This window comes from Hyperoodon ampullatus, assembly GCF_949752795.1.
Source record: "Hyperoodon ampullatus genome assembly, chromosome: 6".
In the NCBI taxonomy this organism is placed as follows: Eukaryota; Metazoa; Chordata; class Mammalia; order Artiodactyla; family Ziphiidae; genus Hyperoodon; species Hyperoodon ampullatus.
In genome coordinates, this window is record NC_136919.1 from 44,742,489 (window position 1) to 44,768,035 (window position 25,547).

The 25,547-nt window shown below is 41.3% G+C and overlaps 1 protein-coding gene across 1 annotated transcript in view; it reads left to right on the forward strand.

The window, feature by feature from the left end:
• Positions 1 to 10,253: 10,253 nt before the first annotated feature.
• The window catches only part of FRMD3 (FERM domain containing 3), a gene marked incomplete at both ends in the record, with an annotated part of 305,970 nt that continues 290,676 nt past the window's right edge, over positions 10,254 to 25,547 (forward strand). The window contains one exon of the mRNA XM_079705929.1: positions 10,254 to 10,400. Coding sequence (XP_079562055.1) covers positions 10,254 to 10,400 — 147 coding nt within the window. The remainder of the gene's footprint in view (positions 10,401 to 25,547) is intronic.

Sequence of the window (25,547 nt, forward strand, 5' to 3'; positions counted from 1 at the left end):
GTTTTATAACTTTAGGGTGTTAAATGTAATCCCCATGGTAACAATAAAGGAAATAGCTATAGAATCTACACAAAAGGAAATGAGAAAGGAGTTTTAAAAATTCACAAAATTGTGAAAATTAACACAGTCTTAACTAGAGGATCAAAGAAAAAATAAGAGAAATTAGAAAATACTTAGAGATGAATGAAAATGAAAACACAACATATAAAAATTTATGGGACACAGTGAAGCAGTGGTAAGGGGTAAATTTACAGTTATAAATGCTTATAGTAAAAAATGAGAAAGAACCCAAATCAACAAACTAATTTTATAACTTAAAGGACAAGAAAAAGAAGAAGAGGCTAAGCCCAAAGCTAGAACAAGGAGGAAAATAATAAAGGTTAGAGCAAAGATAAATGAAATAAAAGATAGAAAAATAATAGAGAAAATCAATGAAACGGAAACTTGATTCTTTGCAAAGATCAACAAAATTGACAAACCCTCAGCTAGACAGACTAAGAAAAAAAGAGAAGACTCAAATTACTAAAATCAAAAATGAAAGTTAGGACATTATTACTGATTCTAGAAATAAAGATTATAAGAGAGTACTATGGACAATTGTATGCCAAAAAATTGGATAATCTAGATAAAATGGACAAGTTTCTAGAAATGCAAAATCTACCAAGGCTATATCACAAAAAATTAGAAAATCTGAATAGACCATAAATAGTAAGGAGATTGAATCAGTTATCAAAATCTCCTGACAAAAAGCCTGGGTCTAATGGCTTCTCTGGTGAATTCTACCAAACATTTAAAGAACTAATACCAGTCTTTCTCAAACTTTCCAAAAGTTGAAGAGGAGGGAACACTTCCTAACTCATTTTATGAGGGCAGCATTATCCTGATACTCAAACCAAAGTCACTACATGAAAAGAAAACTACAAAGCAATATGCCTTATGAACATTGGCAAAAATCCTCAATAAAATATTAACAAACAGAACTCAGCAGCATATTTAAAGGATTATATACCATGACCAAGTGGGATTTATTCCTGGATGCAGGTATGGTTCCACATATGAAAAGTGATCAAACTAATACACCAAATTAACAAAATAAAAGAAAAAACCCACAGGATCATCTCAATGGATGCAGAAAGAGCATTTGACAAAGTTCAACAAACTTTCATGGTAAAAACACTCAACAAACTTGGAATAGAAGGAAATTACCTCAACATAATAAAAGCCATATATGAAAACACCCAGCAAACATCATACTCAATGGTGAAAGACTAAAAGCATTTCCTCTAAGATCAGGGGCAAGGCAAGCATGCCAACTCTTGCCACTTTTATTCAACATTGTACTGGAAGTCCTAGCCAGGGCAGTTAGGCAAGAAAAAGAAGTAAATGCATCCAAATTGGAAAGGAAGAAGTAAATTTACCTCTGTTTGTAGATAATATGATCTTATGAGTAGAAAACCCTAAAGATTCCACAAAATCCTGTTAGAAGTAATAAGTGAGTTCAGTAAAGTAGCAGGATACAAGGTTAACATGCAAAAATTAGTTACATTTCTATACACAATGAACAATATGAAATGGAAATTACAGAAGCAATTCCATTTACAATAGCATCAAAAAGAATAAAATACTTAGGAATTAACCAAGGAGGCAAAAGAGTTGTACAATGAAAATTGCAAAACATGCTGAAATAAAGAAGACATAAATAAATGGAAACACATCCCATGTTCATGTACTAGAAGATTTACTATTCTTAAGATAGCATAATGTCACCCAAAGTGACCTATAGATTCAATGCAGTTCCTATCTGAATTCTAATGATGTTTTTTATAGAAATAGAAAAACCCATCCTAAAATCCATATAGACTCTCAAGGGACCCTGAATAGCCAAAACAAACTTGAAAAAGAAGAACAAAACTGGAGAATCCGCACTTGCTGATTTCAAAACTTACTATAAAGCTACAATAATCAAAAAACAGTGTATTACTGGCATAATAGATATAAAGACCAACAGAATAGAATAGAGAGCCTGGAAATAAACTCTTGCATATGTGGTCAAATGATTTTTTACAAGGATGCCAAGACCATAGTGTGGGAAAGGACAGTATTTTCAACACATGATGCTGGGAAAACTGGGTATGCAGAATTAAGTTGGACCCTTACCTAACACCATATACAAAAATTAACTCAGAATGAATGAAGGATCTAAATATAAGACTTAAAGCAATAAAACTAGTAGAAGAAAACATAGGATGAAAGTTTTATGACATTGGATTTGGCAATGATTTCTTGGATATGATATCAAAACCACAGGTAACAAAGGAAAAAATAGACAAATTGGACTTCATAAAAATTTTTAAAACATTGTGCAACAAAAGACATTATTAACAGAATAAGAAGGCAACATACAGAATGGGAGAAAATATTTGCAAATCATGTATCTGATAAGGGATTAATATCCAGAATATATAGAGAAATACTAAACAACACAAAAACAAACAACCCAGTTCAAAAATGGGCACAGGACTTGAATAGACATTTCTCCAAAGAAGATATATACATGTCCAGTAAGCACAAGAAAAGATGCTCAACATCACTAATCTTTAGGTGAATGTAAATCAAAACTACAATGCTCACACCCATTAGGATGACTACTATCCAAAAAAAAAAAAAAAAAAACCCAGAAAACAACAAGTATTGGAGAGAATGTGGTGAAATTGGAACCCTTATGCATTGGGGGTGGGAATGTAAAATGGTACAGCTGCTGTGGGAAACAGTATGGTGGTTCCTCAAAAAATTAAAAATAGAGCTAGCATATGATTCAGCAATTCCACTTCTGGATATATACCCAGAAGAATTGAAAACAGGGTCTCAAAGAGGTATTTATATATCTATGTTCATAGCAGTACTATTCACAACAGCTAAAACATGGAAGCAAGTCAAATGTCTATCAATGGATGAATGGACAAGCAAAATGTGGTATACATACAATGGAATGATATTCAGCCTTAAAAAGGAACAAAATTCTGTAATATGCTACAACATGGATGAATCTTGAGGACATTATGCTGAGTGAAATAAGCCAGTCACAAAAGACAAATACTGTATTTTTCCACTTACATGAAGTACATTGAGTAGTCAAAATCATAGAGTGGTGGTTGCTGGGGGTTGGGGGGAAAAGGAATAGGGAGTACTGTTTAATTGCATAGAGTTTCAAGATGAAAAGTGTTCTGGAGATGGGTGGTGGTGATGTTTGCACAACATTATGAAAGTATTTAGTACCACTGAACGGTACCCTTAGGATGGTAAATTTTATATTATCTGTATTTTACAACAAAAAAATTTAATAACATCAAAAATTCAAAGAAATGAAGTGTGCAGTAAATAAAATGAAAAATTGACTTTAATTTTCACTTAACAAAAATTCTGAAAAAAGTACTCAAAATATAAATATTAATACCCTCATATAGCATAAAGTATGTTGAAAAATCAATCTCCTGAAATTGCAAAGATACATTTAATGAATAGAATTCATTAAATTATGTTTATTCTTATGTTTTTAGAAATACAAAGAAATTCCAGCAATACCTGAATTTGGCTAATTGCAAATTTCAAAAGCAAATAAAAAATGAAAAGCAAGAAGTAACAATGGAAAGAATTAATGAAAATCAATCAGTCATTTCATAGCAAATAATATCAACAATGAGAAACCAAATGTATTTTTACGTTAATTGAAAAATTGTGAAAAATTGTGAAAATTAATTTAAAAAGAAAACTAAATATTTTACATTCATCTGAAAGACAAATCATCTCACTGACCAAAACCAAATTAACCATCAGATGAATTGTGATGGTCTAATAGGCAGGTGCTAGGCAATGTTGCTACTGCTTGGTGCTCTCCGGCGGCAAGTCAACAATGCATGGAGTTATATGCCCCCAAATAACATTTACTAAATGCAAGAATTTAATAGAAGGAGCCATATAAATGGTGTTCAAAATATTTTCAATGATCATTTTTTGTTGTTGTTGGCTTAAACAATAGAGATTAATTTTCTCACAGTTCTGGAGGCTGGGAAGTCCAAGGTTAGGTGGTGGCCATTTGGGTTCCCGATGAGAACTCTCTTCCTGGCTTGCAGGTGGCTGCCTTCTCCTCGTGTCCTCACATGGTGGAGACTGATCTGTTTTTAACTACACTTAATTTCTTTTTTTAAAGATTTTTTTTGAAGTGGACCTTTTTAATTAATTAATTTATTTATTTTCTTGTGGTTTGCGGGCCTCTCACTGTTGTGGTCTCTCCTGTTGCGGAGCACAGGCTCCGGACACGCAGGCTCAGCGGCCATGGCTCACGGGCCCAGCTGCTCCGCGGCATGTGGGATCTTCCCAGACCAGGGCACGAACCCGTGTCCCCTGAATCGGCAGGCGGACTTTCAATCACTGCGCCACCAGGGAAGCCCAAAAGTGGACCGTTTTTAAAGTCTTTATTGAATTTGTTACAATATTACTTTTTTTTTTTAATGTTTTGGTTTTATTGGCCACAAGGCATGTGGGATCTTAGCTCCCCGACCAGGGATCGAACCCACACCACCTGCATTGGAAGGCGAAGTCTTAACCACTGGACTGCCAGTAAAGTCCCTAAATACCCTTAATTTTTAAAGAGCACTTTCATGTTTACAGAAAAATTGTGCAGAAAGTACAAAGAGTTCCTATATATCCTACCTCCCCACCTCCCGCCCCTGCTTTCCCCTATTATTATCATCTTGGCCTTTCCCAGAATGTCACATAGTTGGACTCATACAGTATGTAGCCTTTTCAGACTGGCTTCTTTCACTTAGCAATATATATTTGAGGTTCCTCCATGTCTTTCTGTGGCCTTGATAGCTCATTTTTTAAAATTTGTTTTTATTGCTAAATAGTATTCCATTGTATGAATGTACTACAGCTTATCCATTCACCTATTGAAGGACATCTTGGACGTTTCCAATTTTTGGCAATTATCAATAAAGCTTCTATAAACATTTGTGTGCAGGTTTTTTTGTGGACATAGTTTTTGTCTCATTTGGGTTGATACCTAGGAGCACAATTGCTGGATTGTATGGTAAACCTATGTTTAGCTTTGCAAGAAACTACCAAATTGTATTCCAAAGTGGCTGTACCATTTTACATTCCCACCAGCAATGAATGGGAGTTCCTGCTGCTCTGTATCCTTGTCAGCATTTGGTGTTGTCAGTGTTTTGGATTTTAGCTATCTAATAAGTATGAAGTAGTATCTCAATATAGTTACTATTGCAATTATCTAATGAAGTATGATGTTGAAAATCTTTTCATATGTCTATTTACCTTCTGTATACCTTCTTTAGTGAAGTGTCTGTTAAGATCTTTTGCCTATTTTTAAATTGGATTATTTGTTATTTTGAGCTTTGAGGGTTGTTGTGCATTTTGGATACAAGTCCTTTGTCTGATATGTGTTTTGCAAATATTTTCTTTCAGTTTGTAGTTTATCTTATTCTCTTAACAGTGTCTTTTGCAGAGCAGAAGTTTTAAATTTTAATCAAGTCCAACTTATCATGCTTTTGGTGTTGTATCTAAAAGTCATCACCGAACTCAGAGTTAGCTGGATTTTCTCCTACATTATCTTCTAGAAGTTTTATAGTTTTACATTTTACATTTAGCTGTATGACCCATTTTGAGTTAATTTTTATGAGTAGTATCTAGATTATTTTTTTTGCATACAGACATCAGGTTGTTCCAGCACATGAAAAGGATAGTAAAACAAAAAACAAAAAACAAAACAACCCAGCAACAACAACTATTATTTTTCCATTGGATTGACTTTCCTTTTTTGTCAGAGATCAGTTTACTCTGTTTGTGTGGGTCTATTTCTGGGCTCTCTATTCTGTTCTATTAATTTATTTGTCTATTCTTTTACCAGTACCACACTGTTCTTCTGATCACTGTAGCTTTATACTGTTTTAAAGTCAGGTGGTGTCAGTCTCCATCTTTGTTTATCTTCAGTATTGTGTTGGCTATTTTGGGTTTTGTGCCTTGCCAAATAAACTTTAGCATAAATTTGTCAATATCTACAAAATAACTTTCTGGGATTTGATTTCAATCGCATTGCATAGATCAGGTTGAGAAGAACTGACATCTTAACAATGTTGAGTCTTCCCACTCACAGACATAGAATATCTCTCCATTTATTTAACTCTTTGATTTCTTTCATCAAAGTTTTTATATAGAATGTGTATATATTTTGTTAGATTTATACCTAAGTATTTCTTTTTCAATCATCAATTTTAATGGCTGTAAAAATGCTTAAAAATCTTTTTTAAAACCCAATGCACAATATTTACAACCATCAAGCTTTTGGGGCCAGGCCACCTGTTTTCCATTTGTGGCTCATCAAAGTGCTATGACCCACGGGTTGGGAATTTTTCTGTAAGGAGGAGCAGCAGCTTCTACCACTGAGCATGAGACATCTCTCCCACTGCTACTTCTTTATTAGGAACTGGACCTTGCCAGTTCTTCTCTGCTGTGGCCAATGTTCTCACTCCTCAGGTGGATCCATTTTTCATTTACTCAAATGTCTCTGGTTGTCTGTAGGGACAGGTTCAGATTTGGAAATTTTTGGAGGGGAGTTTTAGTCAGGCTTTTGTTTATCAGACTTAGAAATTTTATCTGTTCTACAGATCAAATAGGACCTTATTTGGATGTCTAGTGATCAGCAAATTCCTGTGGGTCACATCACTCTGAAGTCATTTGGGTCCCAGTGCTCATGACTGTCTCCGTGCCCTCCTGGGCACCGAAGGTTAAGTACCACTCTTTGTCCTCTGCTAATCCAGGCTCTGATCATCTCCATTTAAATCAGGGAGCTCCTTTTAACTGCAGAGGTTCTCAAAGCACCCCTGGTCACAGAGAACAAACACTGTGGTACTTTTCAATGCTTTGGTGCTTCCTTCAGCAATGATTCCTCCTAAAGCTGTGGTGGAGGCCCCCTCAGGACTCGTGGTTACGAGAGAGGCGAACTGGCTTCATATGAGCATCGACTTCAGTATTTCCTTCTCCTTGATTCTTTGGATTTTTTTCCTGGACAAATATTGGGGGATTTCTTCCTTCTCATTTTCATTTAGCTCAGTCCAAAAGTCAGTCAATTTATTTAAATGGTTCATTGAAACCAGAGTCACTGAAAAGTGCACTCAAATCAACAACTTTAGGTTTATTTACACACGTACTTTTCAAGTTAACTTAGCAAAACCTTGTAATTCTTTCTCTTCCTGGGGTTGACTTTGTAACTGGCTTTCCATGGGTGCCTGGATCTGATTCAAGTATTAAGAGTGAGAGTAGTCAGAGGTGGTGGGCAAGAGGTGGCAAGGAGATTGTCTTCCCTTTCCAGGGTAACTGCCTCAGGTGAGGTCGGAATAGGGTCTTCAAACAATGCAGGAACAGCCTTTTTAGATAAGGGAAAGAGGCTTTGCTTCTGCTGTCAAGAGGGACTTGGGGGCTTGAGTTACTAGGAATTAACCAAATCCTCCTTTATGGCCCCATTTCTATTCCCAGATTCCCAGTCTTTCCTGATGATAATTATCTCTCACACATGAAATCTGGTGAGGCTGATGATTCACTTGACTTTGTAATTTGGCAACTTGTAGAAAAAATTTTGAGTTTGCCTTTTAGCCTTGTGGTTCAACTAATAAAAAATTCTTTTAGCTCTGTCATAGAAAGAATACAGCTTTTTAAAAAAGTTGTGAGCTGAGAATTTAGGACTCAGTGTGTCATTGCTTTTCTTTAAGTGGCCCAGTTTTAAGCTCACCTCTTGAGTTCATTCTTTGAATTCCTCTTGCTCTTCATGTTATTTCGTGACCATGGCCACTCAGTTTCCCAAAGCCTTGTCTTCAATGGGGACTTCACTCCAGGTGACCGTATGTGGTAATTTCCCCAGCTGTTTTTCATGTATTCCAAGGGCTTCCCAAGCCCACATTATACTTGTTGAATCTCAGCCTTCCAAACCAGACCAGATAGACAATCTCAGATTCTTCTCATTTCCTCAAAATGCTGTTGCTTGCAATCCCACTTTGGGTGACCTCTGTTCTGTCCTTTTCCCTAGTGTCCTTATTTGACTTCCCTGAAATTTGAGATAACAATTTTGGGGTATTGAGCTTGACTCTTTTGGAGCTGAAAGCTTGCTACAGTAAGAAGAGACAAGTATGTAGCCTTAAAAGAAAAGCTTGGGTTGTCCTGCATGGTGACTTTTCTTTGATCTCTAGGCTATCTTAGATCTGCTCTTTGGGTTGGGAGAGATGATTCAACCCCAGTTGTAGTTTTCAAACTGGAGTGGAACAGTCTCAACACTGCCGTCTCATATACATATGGAGCTTTATAGAGTACAGACCTGTCCTCCACTGGCCTTGTCTCATCCCAGCTTCTCAGCCACCTGTGAGATGAGCAGAACAAACGTAGATGGGCTTGCCTCTGAAGCTGAGAAAAGAAATGAAGAGGCTTTCCCAGGATTCTCAGGGTCGGCCAGTAGCTAGGCCAAGAGTCAAATCCACATCTTCCCAGACTCTCCACACTGACCTCCCTGTCAGGTCCTGCCCTAACATTCCTCAGCCCGGGGCAAGAATACACATGGCGGCCCACATACTATTATCTAAATATTAACAAGCAATAATCAAGCTATCAATTGTTAAATAAAATATACTCTATCCTCCTATCTTGACAGTTTGGAGTTTCCAGAAGCAAATGCTGAGACTGAATTTGGCCTATTGGGTATTTATTAGTGATTAACACAGGGAGGAAGCAGGAGCAGGCAGAAGGAGGAAATTGACTGCAATGCAGACCCCAGGCAAGCCTCAGCCAATCCCACGGGGGCGTCCTAGAGCACTGATGGCCCATCAGAGTGTATCAAGTTTAGGTGAAATGACTGGGCCATCCCTCCCACCCCAAGTACAGGGCATACCTTTGGATGAGGAGGCTCTGTGCAGCTGCAGCAGGAGCCGACAATTGGGCAATGAACCCTTCCTCTAACAAATACTCCTTAATAACGACCTGTTCAGCCCAGGCAAGGGCAGCAGGGTGAGAGACCCTCCTTCTCTTCCCACTTCTGGATGTCTTGGCCTCCACATCCAAAGCCCACCTGCCTCCACAGCCGCCCTTGGGCCTATGGGCACACCACACAGGGGCTTGAGACACCCTGGGAGAGACAGAGGGGCAGGAGACGCCTACCCCCAACATCCTGGAGGCAGAACTCCCAGGGTTCCCAGTACCCAGAGATTGGCCTAAAACCGGACGGGGCATACCTCCATTCTTGGACAATGCGGGAGCAGAAGGAAGTCCCTTAAGGGTCCCCCTTAGGGCAGGATAAGGACCTTCTTGCTCGGGTCTAAGGTACTGCTACCAGAGATCGAAGTAAAATGTTGGGAGACAAAAAAAGAGAAATTGCTTAAGGAAGGTTCTGAATTTCTTAGAGAAGGAGATTGACTCTCAGTTAATATTAAATAAAATAAAGGCTTACAAAAATCCCCATGAGTACCAGGGATTGTGACTGTTAGCCTTTTTGCCGTTGTAGCCGGGCAAGGGCCTCGTGTCACTCTCGGGGTTCGCTCTTGGTCCAGTAATCCTCTCCCGCAGGGGAATCCTCCTTGCGGGTGTAGGTCTGGATCGCCCTCCACCCCCCGCCCGCCGCCAGGTCCCTGGGGCCAAGCAGAGCAGGTCGCTGTCGGGCGCCTGGGGGAGCCGGGGCAGGGACGTGCGCGACCAGGAGCCAGAGTGATCGCGGCCGGAGAGGGAGGAGGCTGCCGGGCCCAGCCTGACGCAGAGGCGGCGGCGGCGGCGGCGGAGCAGGCCACTGCCGGGGCGCCCCGGCCACCAGCGTTAGCCCTCTCTCCGCCTTCTCCTGCCGCGGCTCCTCGCGAGTGGGAGTGAGTACGTCGCGCGCCAGCCGGGGGTCGCGGGCTCGGGGCATCCTCTGCAAGCGAGCCCGGGCGGAGGGAGGCGCAGGAGCGCGCGCGAGGGGCGGAGGCGGGGAAAGGAGCGGGCGAGGCGGAGGCGAGGGAGCGGAGGGAGGGGAGCGAGGAGAGGGAGGGGCCCGCCTGCCGCGCCCCGGCCGCTCGGCGTGTGTGGCCGCAGGCGCCCGTCGCCGCTGCTGTCCCGGGGCTGAGCCGCGCCCGGGTTTCCAGGACGGTGCGTGAGCGAGTGTGTGTGTCCGCGCGGGCGAGCGCCGCGCCGGCCCGGAGCCTCTCGCTCGCTTCCACGGGCCGCGGTGCATGTTCGCCTCCTGCCACTGTGTGCCGAGAGGCAGGAGGACCATGAAAATGATCCACTTTCGGAGCTCCAGCATCAAATCGCTCAGCCAGGAGATGAAATGCACCATTCGGCTGCTGGACGACTCGGAGATCTCCTGCCACATCCAGGTGCTGGGGCGAGGGAGTGGACTACACGCCGGGCGCAGGACTGGGGGGCCTCTGCGGGTGGGCGTGCACCGGCAGGGGCGAGGAATCCAGTCGGGGGCCTGCTAGAAAGCCACATTTCTCTTCCTCCTCCCCCTGAGACTGGGAGCCCTACCCAGGGATGGGGGCACTGTCCCCCGCAGGCACCAGGCGCGCGTTTTGCGTTCCCGGGGCCCCTTTGGCTTACGCGCTGCGCTCAAGTCTCGCTGCGCCTAGGCTGGGGGCGCAGGGCACCTGCCTCTTGGGGGACTCTAACCCCTCTGTTCCCTACCTCGTCGGGGTATATGAGTTCTGAGAGCCGAGAGGGGTACCTGCATGTCGCCCACTTTTTCCTTCCTCCCTTCCTCCACGTGGAGAAGGCATGCACCAGTCTGGGTTCACTCATTTCTTTCTCCGGCGCCCGGGCTCCGAAGGTGCCCTCAGTCCCAGGGACCTGCTCCCTCTCCCTGCCTCCCCTCTACCGGTGGCCTTTACTTCTCAGCGTGGAGCGGCGGCGAAGTTTCCCGGGAGTGAAGAGAGTCCAGGCAGCCCCGGGCTCCAGCCTTAAGGGATGGGGCGCGCGCTGCGCGGACTGGAGCTACCTCGAAAGGAATCGTGTGAAGTCTGAGTGTTTCAGAGGAAAAAAAGGGCTGTGAGGCCGACAGGGAGGGAACCCTGCAGGACCTTGGTTCCGGGAAAAAGCGCCCTTTGGGATATTGGTGGACATTTGCTCTCGTCCAAGTTGGAGAAGGCCACAGTTGTTTGGGCGAAGGCAGCTTTGCTGGCAACCCCGTCCTCGGGTAGTAAGTGCCTTTGGGCTTGCAGTAGATCTAGTGTGAGCTGCAGCGGTGTGTGTGTGTGTGTGTGTGTGTGTGTGTGTGTGTGTTCTTTCAGTGCGTGTATATGTAGGCAGGTATGTGTTCTGTCCCAAGACCCACTTGGGGCACACAACCTGGAAAGGTCATGTCAGGGTTCAGCACTATTGGCTTCTGACTTTTAAATCTCTTTACTTATTTATCTCTGTGATTTCCTCTTCTCACATACCTGAGTCTTGAAGCTCCAGGACGGAGTGAGCTGTTTTAAAAATACTGGGCACCCTACCCCAGTTCTGGTGAGAGATGAATGGAAGCAGCGTCTCCCAGGGGCAAGAATCTGCCACTGGGCTGTGTTAACCAAGAATGAATGAATGAATCAATGAATGGTCTTCCCCCCTTTTTTTCCTTTTCTTGTGGGAGTTTGTGACATAGGGACAGTGACAACTAATTTGTGAGCTGAAAACTGGATAAGTTTCAAGGGAGGAATGTGGTGCCCCATGACCTCCCAGGAAAGTAGGCTCCCACTGACTTTTCTGGAGGATCTTGAATTTCATTCTGGGCTAAGCATTGCTGCTAAACTTAATAATAAAAGGATTAGCAGGATAGGCAGTTTTTCTGCTGCCACAGGGTTGCACAGAAACATTTGGCATGTACTCTCTTGTGATTCAGAGAGAGTAGTTTGTGCATTTTGCTTTAAGTCCTAAAGTGGGTATACAAGAACTTTAACCCATATTGAATATGTAGATAATGAAGGGACCAGTGGCAGAGAGTGGGGCTGTTGAGTTCTCCTGGGCTCTCTCAGCCCTCTCTCTGCCCTGTCCTTTCCCACTTGGAGTTGACACCACTGTTTTTTTTCCCTTTGGGGGAGGATGTCTTTCTTAGAATAGATAAATAGTCCCCGAAGGACATGTATGCATTGCCTGGTGTTCTGGGAAACAATAAATTATAGCCAGTCTAATAGCAATTTGGAACGTTAGAGTTTGTATGGCCCAACTGATGCCAAAGAGGTTAAAATGCTATGTTCCAAAATGTTGATTTTGGCATTGCTTAAGAAAATCAAGTGTTTTATTTGGAGGCACATCTGCCCCCAAATGGTGATTATCATTTAACCAATTAAAATGAATTAAAAGATTTTATTTTGATAATTTTGGACCTTATACCTTCCTAGAATATTTCAACCTGGGAATTGATGTTACACTTCTGAGCATAAGGTCACAAAAAACTTTCCATTTGTTTAGGGTGAGGACAAAATGATTTTTTTAAAAAAAGAAGCTTTTGGAGTCACCAGCACATGCCCTGGGGAATCCACCTGTCTTTCCTTTCTTGCTTGCCTTTTTCCTCCATTTTAGGGAATCACAAAGGTAAGAGAGTGTAGATTGTTACACAGATCTTCCCTCTATATCCCACACAAAATATGAGTTATGGATTTTTTTTTTGCAAAACAATAGCTTTTAAATATTCTTTTACAAACTATATAATTTGGGTGGTTATTGACCAAAAAAACCCTTTCAAACAAACAATGTAATGCCTCAGTGTCAGCAGCCTGATAGCCAGTTCCAGTAGGAGATGCCAAGAGTCACTTGCTGTGGCTCTTCATAGGATCTAGGATGCTGTCCCATTATGTCATTTGCATGTGAATGTTTAGGTAGAGCGGAAGAGGAATTCCAACCAGATAGGGAGCAAAAGGAGAGTCTAGGGCATCCGACAGAGGCCTGGGGAGGGGAAGGAGTTGCTAAATGTCCCCTATTGGGCTTTTCCAACTGAGCCATCCCTTGAAGTCTGGAGACTGTGGAAGGACATGGCTTAGCTCTCACCTCTTTCATTCAGTCTTGCTGCTTCAAGTAGAGCAGAGTCCTAGCCATCTTCCCCATTCCATCCACGTTTTCAGACGCTGGCAGGGTATTCGCAACTCCTTCTAATGAGCTTGCCATTTTTAATACTGACTTTTATTGAGTAAAATATAGACTTTTTACATTATTTCTTTGTTAGCAAATCCTGGTAAACATGGTTGCTATTATTGGAATTGCCTGGAAGTTTGTACTTGTATTTGAATAGAAATCCTGGCACTGTGCCTAGTACACAGTAGGCACTTAATAATTATTTGTAGATGTAGATTGAATAATTTCTGTCTGGGCTGTTAAATTCATGAGGTTAGGAACTTTTGTTGTGGTAGTTGTTCAAGGAGTCCTCAGTACCTAGAGCAGAACCTGGCATATAGTTGTGTTCAGTAAACACTTGTTGAACGAATGAATGCTACCGGCCCAGTATTTAATGTAGCTCATTACCTGTCAGCATGAGGGTAGCATGACAGCAGTGGACTGGGAATCAGGAGATACATGATTTAGTTATGTTACCAGCCAGTCATGTGACACTGAGTGAGTCATTTGACATTTGGAATCAATGTTTCTTATTTTGTAAAATAAGGGAGTTGGGTTAGAATGGATGGCTCCAGTTTAAAAAGTCTGTAGTTTAACTATTACCTAGACCAATTACCTTTGAGTAAAACATTGCTGTTGACAGAGTGGTTGTACACACATTATCTCATGTGATTTTCATTCCTATCCTGTTATCTCCGTTTTATCGATATTATTGTGTTCTTGAGTGTTATCTCAAGTTTATAGGTGTAGAAAATGAGGTTCAGAGACATTAGGCCACTTGAGTCAACTGGCAAGTAAGTAGATTAGAAGCCATGTCATTTGACTCAGAATCCAGAGCCCTTTCTTCTCTGCAGCTGCCTCCTGAGACTTGAGAATTAGGATGCGTTAGGCTGCAAATAAGACAGTGGCCAAGTTAAAGTGGCTTAAATAATAAGGATGCTTATTATCTTACCTAATGAGAAGTCCAGAGGTAGGGTAGCTTCGGAGTTGTTCAGCAGCTGTGCGTGGACCTCGGTACTTTCCATCTTTCCACTCTGCCACCTCAACACGTCACCTTTGTCATTTATAGTCCTGATTATAAGGTGGCTGTAGTAGTTCTGAATGTCAGTCAAGTACTAACACATCCACCGTATAAGAGGTGGTGTTTCTTCCTGTATTTCTTTTTATCATGGGGGAACACCATTCCTGGAGGCCCTCATCAGTCTTCCCTTCAGATCCCATTGGCCAGGATTAGATCCTATACCCAGGACTTAGCTGCAAAAGAGTCTAGAAACGTGTACGTTTGGTATCTGCACCCTTCACTCCCTATAACGGGAAGTGGGCTTTGACATCACGGAAGCAATGGAGAGGTGTGTGTACGTGTGCATGTGCCTGTGTGTGTGTAGTAGGAGGCTGGGGAACTGCTGTTGGCTAAGCAAGCAGGAGTGTCTTTCAGAATAGGTCAAACTGAGTTACAATTATTGTTACAATAAAACTGTCAGGAAAGTTTAATAAGATGTTAAGTAAGCCCAGGCTTATTTTAGGCAATCTTTGTATGATCAAATTCCACAACAGGGGCTTCCCTGGTGGCACAGTGGTTGAGAGTCCGCCTGCCCATGCAGGGGACACGGGTTCGTGCCCCAGTCCGGGAAGATCCCACATGCCGTGGAACGGCTGGGCCCGTGAGCCATGGCCGCTGAGCCTGTGCGTCTGGAGCCTGTGCTCCGCAACGGGAGAGGCCACAACAGTGAGAGGCCCGTGTACTGCAAGAAAAAAAAAAAAATTCCACGACAAGAAAAATTATTGGATAGTCCTTTGTAGTTGGTGTCGTTAAATCAGTTCAGTCCTTACTGAGCTGGTGGGTTCTGGGCAGCTACAAGCCATCTTGTATAGAGCAGGCACCTCTGCTCTTGTTGAAGTGTCAGTATGGCAAAGTGGTTGAGAGCTTATGTTCCCGAGTGCTACTTGCCTGGGTTTGAACCCTGGCTCTACCATTAACTAGCCAGGTGATTTGGGCAAGTCACTTTACCTCTTTAGGTCTCAGTTTCCTCATCTGTAAAGTGGGGATAATAATGGCACAACCTCATGGGCTTGTAACGATTAAATGTGGGATATATGCCGAGCGCTTAGTACCTAGTCCATTGTAAGAGCTGAAAAAATATTGATGGTTGTCTTACTATTATGTGAAGGTATATTAGATTTAATCCTAAGTAGTGGGAAGGCTTTGGCTTGGAATCTAATGTCTTTAAGACCAAACTCCATTACTTTTTGATTGTGCAAGACCTTAAGCGAGTCACTGGGCCTCCTGTTTTTTAATCTGTGAAATGGGCATAATAATTCCTCAATTGCCAATCTCCATTGGGTTGTTGAAGTGATGTCTATAAAAGCATGTTGCAAATGTTAAAACATCACCCAAATGTAGAATACTATTCTAATTAATTCAGTTGAAAAAAAAAAAGAGAGAGTAGTTTACTGCATCCTGATTTTCTTATCTTCTGGAATAGGAATTGGATGGTCACATGCAAACATACATATGTGCTAAATATCAGGCCCCATGATGATTCTGCTGGTGAAATTCAAGCTAGGTGCAGCTGACAGCCACACCTTTTCTGCTAGTAAGGACAATGCAACTCTTTTCTCTATCAAACTCATTGAGAATGCCATTCAGAGTACAGTGAAGATCAGACACAAAAGGAATAGGAGAGACAGTTTGTTAAATACTGTGGTCTAGCTCTGACGTGTTTAGGCCTAGATTACATGGGCCAGCTCTTTGTATTAAGTATATTCTGACAAAAAAAGTAATGTTATTTCAATAGTCTGCTAAGATCTTATCTTGTGATGTCCTCAAAGCAAAGGCAAAGTGTATTGACTGTGGGGAGAATGCAGTACTGTTAGCTCCACATCATTTGGACAGTATATCAGCTGGGTGCTTTTAACTAACAAATTCTAATTCAAACTGGCCTTAGCGCTAAGGATGTTTACTGGATCACATATCCAGAAGTGCTGATTTAAGTAAGGACCTAGTTCAAGGACTATCCTGCCTTTTTGTGAGGCTTTATCCTCAGACTGATAGTGAAATGGTTATAGTAGTTCCAGTTCTCACATTTTCATTGGACACCCTCCAGAAGAAGAGAAAAACCACTTCCCACTCAGCATTCCAAGCAAAAGTCCTGCAATCATTCTGATCAGACCTCCTGGGTCACATGCCCACCCTGAACAGTGAGTGTAATCAATAGAAGGGAATGTGCTGATTAGCTTAAGGTGACCAGAACCTGACCCTGGGACTCAGAGTGGAATCAGCTTCCTTCCTGGTGGTGGTCTGCGTGGGGGAGAGGTCAATGCCTAGAAATCAGGGCTCTCCTCCGAAGGAGGAGGGGGGAGGGCTGCTAGAAGTTAACCATACTAGATTCTTTGTCTGTCTGGGTCAGTGATTCTCAAAGTGTGTTCTGGGGACCCCCGGGAGTCCCTGAGATCCTTGCAGGGGGTCTATGAGGTTCAAGCTATTTTCAAAATAATAAGATGTTGTTTGCCTCTTCTGGGTAAAAGAGTTTTATCAAGGTATAATTTACATACCAAAAAATTCACCCATGTAAAGTGTACAATTTTAAGATCTTCACAGAGTTGTGCAACCATTACCACAGGCAATTTTGGAACAGTTTCATCATCCCCAAAAGAAACCCTTTGCCCTTTAGTAGTCACACTCCCCTTTCCCCTTAAACCTCCTAGCCCTAGGTAACCACTAATCTAATTTCTGTCTCTAGAGATTTGTCTATTGTGGCCATTTGATAAAAATGAAATCATACAATGATCTTTTGTGTCTGGCTTCTTTCAGTTAGCATAATGTTTGCAAGGTTCATCCATGTTGTAGCATGTATCAGTATTTCTTCACTTTTAATTGCTGAATCTATTCTATTGTATGGTTAGATCACAGTTTATCAATTTATCTGTTGATGAAAATTTGGGTTGTTTCCACTTTTTGGCTATTATGAAGAATGTTGCAGTGCATATTCCTATAAAATTTGCCATTTCTTTTCGGTATACACCTGGGAGTGAAATTACTGTGTCATATGTTTAGTAACTCTGTTTAATTTTTTGAATTGAACAGTTTGCCAAACTGTTCTCCCAAGCAGCTGCACCATTTTACATTTCCACCAGCAGTGTATAAGGGTTTCAGTTTCTCCACAGTCTTGCCAACACTTGTTATTATCTATTTGATTATAGCTATCTTAGTGGATGTGACGTGATATCTTATTGTGGTTTTGATTTGCATTTCCTTGATGCTAATGATGTTGAGCACCATTTCATGTGCTAATTGGCCATTTGTATATCTTCTTTGGAGAACTGTCTGTTTGGATCCTTTGCACATTTAAAAGTTGAATTGTCTTTTTATTTTGAGTTTTAATAATTTTTTATATATTCTGGATACAGAACCCTTATTTAATAAATGATTTAAAGATTTTTTTCCCCATTCGTAGGGCTGTCTTTTTACTCTGATGGTGTCAACATTTAAAAAATTTTGATGAAATCCAATTTATCTATTTTTTCTTTTGCTGTTTCTGATTTTTGTGTCATAGCTAACTATTGCCTAAACCAAGGTCATGAGATTTATACCTGTGTTTCCTTCGAACAGTTTTATAGTTTTAGCTCTTATATTTAGGTCTTTGATTCATTATTTTATTGATATGCGATCACATACCATAAAATTTCACCATTTTAAAGTGTAAAATTCAGTAGATGTAGTATATTCACAAAGTTGTACAGCTATCACCACTAATTCCAGAACATTTTCATCATCCCCCAAATGAAACTGTACCCACTAATTGTCCCCACCTGGGACTTCCCTGGTGGTCGAGTGGCTAAGACTGTGTACTCCCAATGCAGGGGCCCCAGGTTCCATCCCTGGTCAGGGAACTAGATCCCGCACGCGCAACTAAGAGTTCGCATGCCACAACTAAAAAAAAAAAAAAAAAAAAAAAAAGATCCCACATGCTGCAACTAAAGATCCTGCGTGCTGCTACTGAAGATCCTGCATTTTGCAATGAAGATCCTGCCTGCTGCAACTAAGACCCAGCGCAGCCAAATAAATATTAAAAAAAAAAATAGTCCCCATCTGATCCATTTTGAATTAATTTTTTTTTTTTTTTTTTTGCGGTACGCGGGCCTTTCACTGCTGTGGCCTCTCCCACCTCGGAGCACAGGCCCTGGACGCACAGGCCCAGTGGCCATGGCCCATGGGCCCAGCCGCTCCGTGGCACATGGGATCCTCCTGGACCGGGGCACGAACCCGTGTCCCCTGCATCGGCAGGCAGACTCTCAACCACTGCGCCACCAGGGAAGTCCCTGAATTAATTTTTGTATATGGTGTGAGGTAAGGGTTGAACTTGGTTCTTTTGCATGTGGATACCCAGTTGTCCCAGCCCCATTTGTTGAAAAAATTATTTTTGTATTTGTCACCCTTGTTGAGATGTTGATTTGCCTTTTCCACTCTCATTGTCTCATAAGTATACAACAGAGTTTTCCAGAGGCTGCATGATATGTGATATTGCAGCACATTGACTATGGAAGCAGATGTGAGAATCCAGCTGTCTTCTGTTGAGCCAGACAGTAAAGATATTTACAAAAATGTAAAAAGCACTACTTTTCTCACTAAATTAGTCTTTATTTTGTAAGATAAAGTTATTTTTCATAAAAGTATGCTATTTATGTTAATGTGCAATGGGTTTATTATTTTTTTAATGAATCAATGATTGAATATTTTTAAAAATTGTCAGCAAATATTGAGGTATACAACTCAAATAAAAGTTCTATAGATCATCAATAATGTAAGGAAGGGAGTTTTCAGGCCAAAAAGCTCAAGAATTGCTGGTTTTGGTGGCTATCAATTTACTGAACTTCCTGAAAAAAATTTTAAAAACCCTAAGTAAAACAAAATAGAACTCCCATGCACCTTGGGTCTCCAAGATTGCAAGTTACAAGTACTTGAAATGATGTCAATTAAATAAAAAACCCAGTTATACATGGAAAATGTGTATATGTATATTTGAAATTCTTAGTATGAACGATATACCTGTGTGTGTGCATGTGTGCATGCATGTGTGTGCGTATGTGTGTGTGTGCATTGCAGTATTAAGAGTAGAAGATCAAGGGCAGGCTCTGCTGTTGTAAGCATTTCCCAATTGCACTTGCTCTCCAGCTGAATCTCGATTTTTTTCAACTCTAATACTTAGATAAAGCCTTGTCTTACTTTGAGACCCCTCTTTTGATTATGGAAAATGTACAGCAACAGTGCATTAACATGTAAACTGCTTGAATCAGGCCCATCAGTCACTGAATTCTTAAGTTGTTACTTCTTTTTCTGAGTAGGCATTTTGGGAACTTTTAAAAACATGGGATAGGGAGGGTGGGAGGGAGACACAAGAGGGAGGAGATATGGGGATATATGTATATGTGTAGCTGATTCACTTTGTTATAAAGCAGAAACTAACACACCATTGTAAAGCAATTATACGCCAATAAAGATGTTAAAAACAAAACATGGCAGGAAGAGAAATATTGGAATTTGTCCCACGGAGAATCTAGTATGAGATTCACATGCGTGAGTGATAGGCGTTCAATAGCTAGCAGGGTTCTCTCTCAGTTCCCACTTTGTGTGGGGAAGGATTCAATTTGCCCCTCCTATGAAATAGCAGAGAGCCAAATGTGGAGTCCAGAGATGGGGAAAAATGGGATTATGATCAGGAGCCACTAGGGCAGGTTTTGGAACTGAGGTTTGAACTTAATTCAGACTAAAAAGAGTTGGCGTTCAACTCTTGGGAGAGATGTATAAATGCTTTTCAGTCTCTGACATTCATGTGGATCTTCTGTTCTGTTGTTAAAATGCACATTCTGATTCAGGAGGTCCTGAGGAGTGCCCTGAAATTCTGCATTTCTAATAGGCTTCCAGATGATGCTGATGCTGCTGTTCTGTGAACCACACTTGGAATAGTAAGGCGTTAGTGAAATTTATCTGTTTTATAAAAACATTCTTAATTTCCTTAAGTGGGGGGCTTTTTGGCCCTTGTCTCCCTTGATAATACCTCACCTGGCATATTTCCCTCAGTAGAGGTTCAGTGAATGAGTGAGTGAATGAATAAAGAAATCCATCCAGGTGTATCCATCACTGATAGACTGAAGTGCTGATTAGATATTGATGCTGCGGATGAAATGATTTCTTTTGACTCCCCAGCCCAGCCAAATCAAGAGATTGTTTTTCAAACAGGATTTCCTGTGTTGGCCAATCTGATGAAGCGTTGGACGTCCGTGAGAGCGCATGGGGGCCCAGGATTAATGAGAGGATTCTTGTCCCTCTGGGCCACACTTCCCACTCTTGCTTTCCTGTATCCTGGACTCTGGTGGCATTGTGGAGGAACTCTGGCAACTTCTTGACACAAACAAATCATTGTGTATAAGCCATCAGTGCCTGGAAATTCCCAGAGGCTTAGGGGACCCAGCTGTTCTTGTTTTCAGAAGTGACCTAGGGGGACAGTGAAAAATACATTTGAGGTGTAACATAAGCTCTGGAGCTGTTTGTCTGGTGACTTTCCCTGAAGGTGCATGAGGGAAGTGAGAGGATCACTTTGGAAAAACATGAAGTTAATTCTAAAGGGAAAGATCAAGCAATATTGCTAAAGATCAAGCAATCGTGTTTTTCAAAAGTGAATTAGTAAAGTTTTTTGAAATAACATCAATCTTTTTCAGTAAACATTTGAAAAATATCTTCCACATGCCAAGCACAGAGCTGGGAACTAGAGATAAAAAAGAAAATAAAATCAGACATCAAGAGGCTGATAGTCATTTGGAGGCAGAGAAGCAAGATAATGATTCAAGGACAAAATGACAGATATATGTGGGTGGAGGACGAAGAGGAGGTGTCTGTATGAGGCTGAGACATCAATCAGTACCTCTGGTGTAGATGAATCTTAATTAATAATTAAAGGACAAGTGGAAATCAATTCTTTGAAGAAGGGAAAAAGGCGTTCCAAACACGGTGAGCCCTTGCTTGGTGTAAAGCCATGGCCATGAAACAGCATGATTGGACATGGAAATGAAGGAAAAGAGAATCTGGGATTAGTCCCAGGTGGTTGGTTTCAGTGACAGGGGTCATGGTGATATCAATCCAGTACTGGCCACAAGTTTTGGGGACCCACTAGAAAATGAAAATATGGGGCTCCTTGTTAAAAATTATTAAGAATTTCAAGATCACAAGAACAGACCATTAAACCAGGTGTGGGATCCTTCTTAGCATGGATCCCACACCCATGAAACTGACCCTGAGAAGACAGAATAAAGGAGAAGCAGGTTAGGGGAGAAGATGTTGAGTCTGGGCATGTTGACTTCGTGGTGCCTGTAGGGAATCTGAGTGGAGAATTACTGGTAGCTAGTTGGAAATAAGGAATGAAAGTCAGCAGAGAGGTCTGGCATGGAGACACAGATAAGAGTGTCCTTAGTATTCATGCAAGTGGTGGTAGAAACCATGTGGTATGAATGAAACTATTATGATGGGTCTTCCATTTTTGTCTTTCTGCTTGGGGCATCCTTGTAGATCAAACCAATGGAGTTTGAGCTCTGGAATTCTTTCCAAGAGCACTTGATCATTTTCCGTTAGTCTGGCAATTCCCACCTGAACGAGAGCTTCTCCATTTCCTTCTGCAAGAAAAAAAGGCAGCCAACTCAGAGTTCTCGGTGGAAAAGCACTTTCCTTCTCTTAATTCTCATTTTCTAGCTTGGAATAACAGATGAAAAAAAGTCCTCTCCCAGCTATAAGGCTCTGAGTTACAAAGCATAGGGTTTTCACTCTAGGGAAGTTACCCTTTGAGACAGTGTCATGAACATTAAATAGATAATACATTTTAAAATCCTATCAACGTGGTGTAAAATTGAAGTCAACATGTCATATGAGGAGCAACTTTGCAAGTTATGCTGCAATCATTTATCTTTTTAAAATATTTATTTATGTCTCAGATATCTCCAATGGCAAATTTTGTTTTCTATTTAGTTTCCAGGAGATTATTGTGAATGTTGATTAAAATAAATTCAAGTTCTGTAAAATCCCTCAAAGAAATAATTTTTTTTTTTTTTGCGGTACGTGGGCCTCTCACTGTTGTGGCCTCTCCCGTCGCGGAGCACAGGCTCCGGACGTGCAGGCTCAGCGGCCATAGCTCATGGGCCTAGCTGCTCCGCGGCATGTGGGATCTTCCCAGACCAGGGCACGAACCCGTGTCCCCTGCATCGGCAGGTGGCCTCTCAACCACTGTGCCACCAGGGAAGCCTGAAATAATTTAATATTAGTAACATAATGACCTGGATCTTAGATGTACAACAGAGCTTTGTCTGAATATATCTATTATTATGCTAAGGTTTGAAATATGATTATTCTGTAGTAGGGGAAGCAATTAGCATATTAACAGATTACAGTTTGGTTTATTACCTCTCACCTCAGAAGCATAATTTGTTGCTTTAAGGCAACATTAAACATCACCAATTGATGGTGAATGTTAGTCTGGAAAGGATTGACTGAATCAGGGTCTTCATATGCAAACTGTGAAAATTCAAGTGCAATATCATTTACTAATGGATTGGTAATAAAATTAAGCAATCTTAAATCAGTAACTAATTAGCTTTATTAATAGAAGAGAGCACAAAAGCCTACTCAGTAAGTTGGCTAATAATTCTTCCTTGATGTTACTAACCAATGTTATTTTTTGGGCTGGTTTATACACATATGACTGCCCATTGTTCTGAAAATAATGCTAGTCTCTGTGATCTTCATCCATATGTAGGTGTCATCTACAATGTTATGATGGTGGGAATTTATTGGTTCTTTGTTTAGCAGCATCCTTTCTTTCTGCTCATATGCCTCTTGATATCCTTGAGTAGTATGCTCATAAAGTGTATTAGCTAGTTGATTAAATTGAGATCCAGAGGTGTGATTTGCCTGAAGTTGCCTATTTAGCAAAATTAGGGTGGGGTATGGTGTCTTGGGTTATCGATTTGCTCCTACTAAATACTAAACACTACACTTCTTTTGTTTTTGAATCTTTCTTGGCAGTCTAAATGATGTAATTCTTTTCCACTGACAACTGTTAATAGCACAAGGAAAAAACCTCACACTGACCACATTTCTGGGTAAAGAAAGCATGTTGATGTCTTAGAACTGTCATCTAAGGACACAGTTTTAGTTCTTCTCTACTTTCTTTAGTCAATATATGGCTCAATGTACTTCCAAATGAAAATTGACATCAATTAATCAGGTAATTATGAATTGGCATCTAACATTGCTAGATATTGAAAGATGTCTTCCCTTTCCCTTTACATGTTTGGCATGGTACCAAGTAATACGTTGCTTGTATTTTGAAATTTCAAAGTTACTTTCAAAAAATTACAAAGGAAAAAAAGAGGAAGGATGATGTCATAGAATTGTCTATCTATCCTCTGTGGTAGTTTACCCTGTAGTTTTGAGATTGACTCAGGAAGTCAGATTCTTAGCAATCCCAGGCCATGGTATTTAGAAGACTGCTAGAAAAATATGAAAGTAAAGTTTTTTGGTTAGGCACTAGTTACATCCTGGTCAGACTCTCTTTGTTTTGAAGGCTTAGGTAGAAGAGTAATAAAAGCTCTGGAGTCAGGGGTGGAAAAAACACTTCATACCACCTGGAGCCTTGTCAAGGGTAACTTCACCTCTTGTGTTCCCAAATCTCAAGGGAGATGTATTTCTGCTGAAGGATCATGGCGGTGGGGGGCAGGGCACCTTGAATGACATATTTTGTCTCCACATTTGGAGACATAGTTTCTCCACCAGGTGTAGATGGCGCCTTCTTGGTTCAGTGCTGATTAAAAGAAAAAAGGAGGAAAAGTTGTAGAGTAATTCAAGGGCAGCCGTGAAGTCTGAGTTTGCAGCGCCAGCAGCAGTGTGGTAATTTGAGAATAGCAAATTAGAAGAACAAAGCAGATTTTAATCATATGCCACAGAGAGGAAGGTGGTTTAGGTTTATCTCCAAATTGTCCCTCCATTAGAGAAAGGGAGGTTTTTAATGCTATAATCCAGTATTTATTATTAAAGATTTCTTTGTTTCTTTCCCCTAGCCTTTCTTTACTACACTCACTGGGTGGGAAATGCCAGTCTTTTTTCCCATCCATGTACTCAGCAGTTGTTAAATATGAAACATGTTCTTGATGTTATTGGAAATGGAGACGGGGGACAGATTTTGAGATTTGAAATTCAAGATCTTTACCTTTAGGAGATTTTTTTTCTGAAGGCAAAATTGTCCCCTCCTGTCCTTTCCATCCACCCATCCACCGACCGATCCATCCATTCATCTGTCAACCCAGCCACCCGCTCCTCCACTCATCCATCCAACAGACATTTGCTGAGCATCTCTCTTAAGGACCAGTCTGGGTATGAGAGATAAAAAGATAAGTAAGAATATGGTCCTTTCCAGTCTGGTAGAAAAGACAGACACATAGACAGATTCAAGGTGATACTATTACATTTGAAGAACACTAAGGTATTATTGGAGCACATACAAAAGCCGAGGTATCAACTGGGGGAAGGTGTAACCCTCCTTTAATCTCTAACCACTCTCTTCCAAAGCCACTACTCCTCCAAAGGATAGTCTTTGAAATGGATCACTGATATTTTCTTACTCCCATTTAAATGTGAATAAGAGCATCTTTAAGAACTTTGCTCTTTGTCTTGCAAATATCTCAGCAAAAATTGTACTTTGCTATCAAATGTGATTTCAAGAGAAGTCACACACCCCATTCCCTGCTTTCTACCAGCTTTTCACCCTCAAAGTGTGTCCTATATAGAAATTCTTGAGCAGCCACTGGGGATCCTAATCCAGCCTGGGAAGGACAGCGAAGAGTTTTTTTTGGAGGAGATGATGTCTTAGAATCCAAGACTTAGATGAGTTTTAAAGAAAAAGTAGACATTGTTTGGCCACTAAATTGGGGGACTGTGTTGAAAAGGGGTACAGTTAGGAAAAGAAGGGCCTCTGGCAGAAGGCTGTGCATAGGCAAAGACATGGTGTTTGCTAGGAACTAAGAGAAATGCCTTGATTTTATATGTTAACAGAGAGGTCCATAACATGCAGTGGGGAGTTGGCAATTATCTGCTCAGACTATGCAGACAGTGGAGTGGGCAGCTGGAGTCTAGAAAACAGTATTGGCTACTGTTTACTAGGGAATAATTAGGACAACCCCACTAAGGCATGGTTTGTGTGGTTCAATGACCATCGCCATTGTTTTGCAGGGTCAGCTTGGCTACACTTCCAGAGTGAAAGGTAAGACGTGTCGCGTGTTTTATCTCAGGCACCGCCCTGAGGAACACTGGAGTTTTCAAGTTCTTAGTTGAGGTTTTAAACTTCTATGTGCTGTTGGGGTGGCGATGGTTCCATGACCTGTGACCTTCAGTGAGCCCAGTG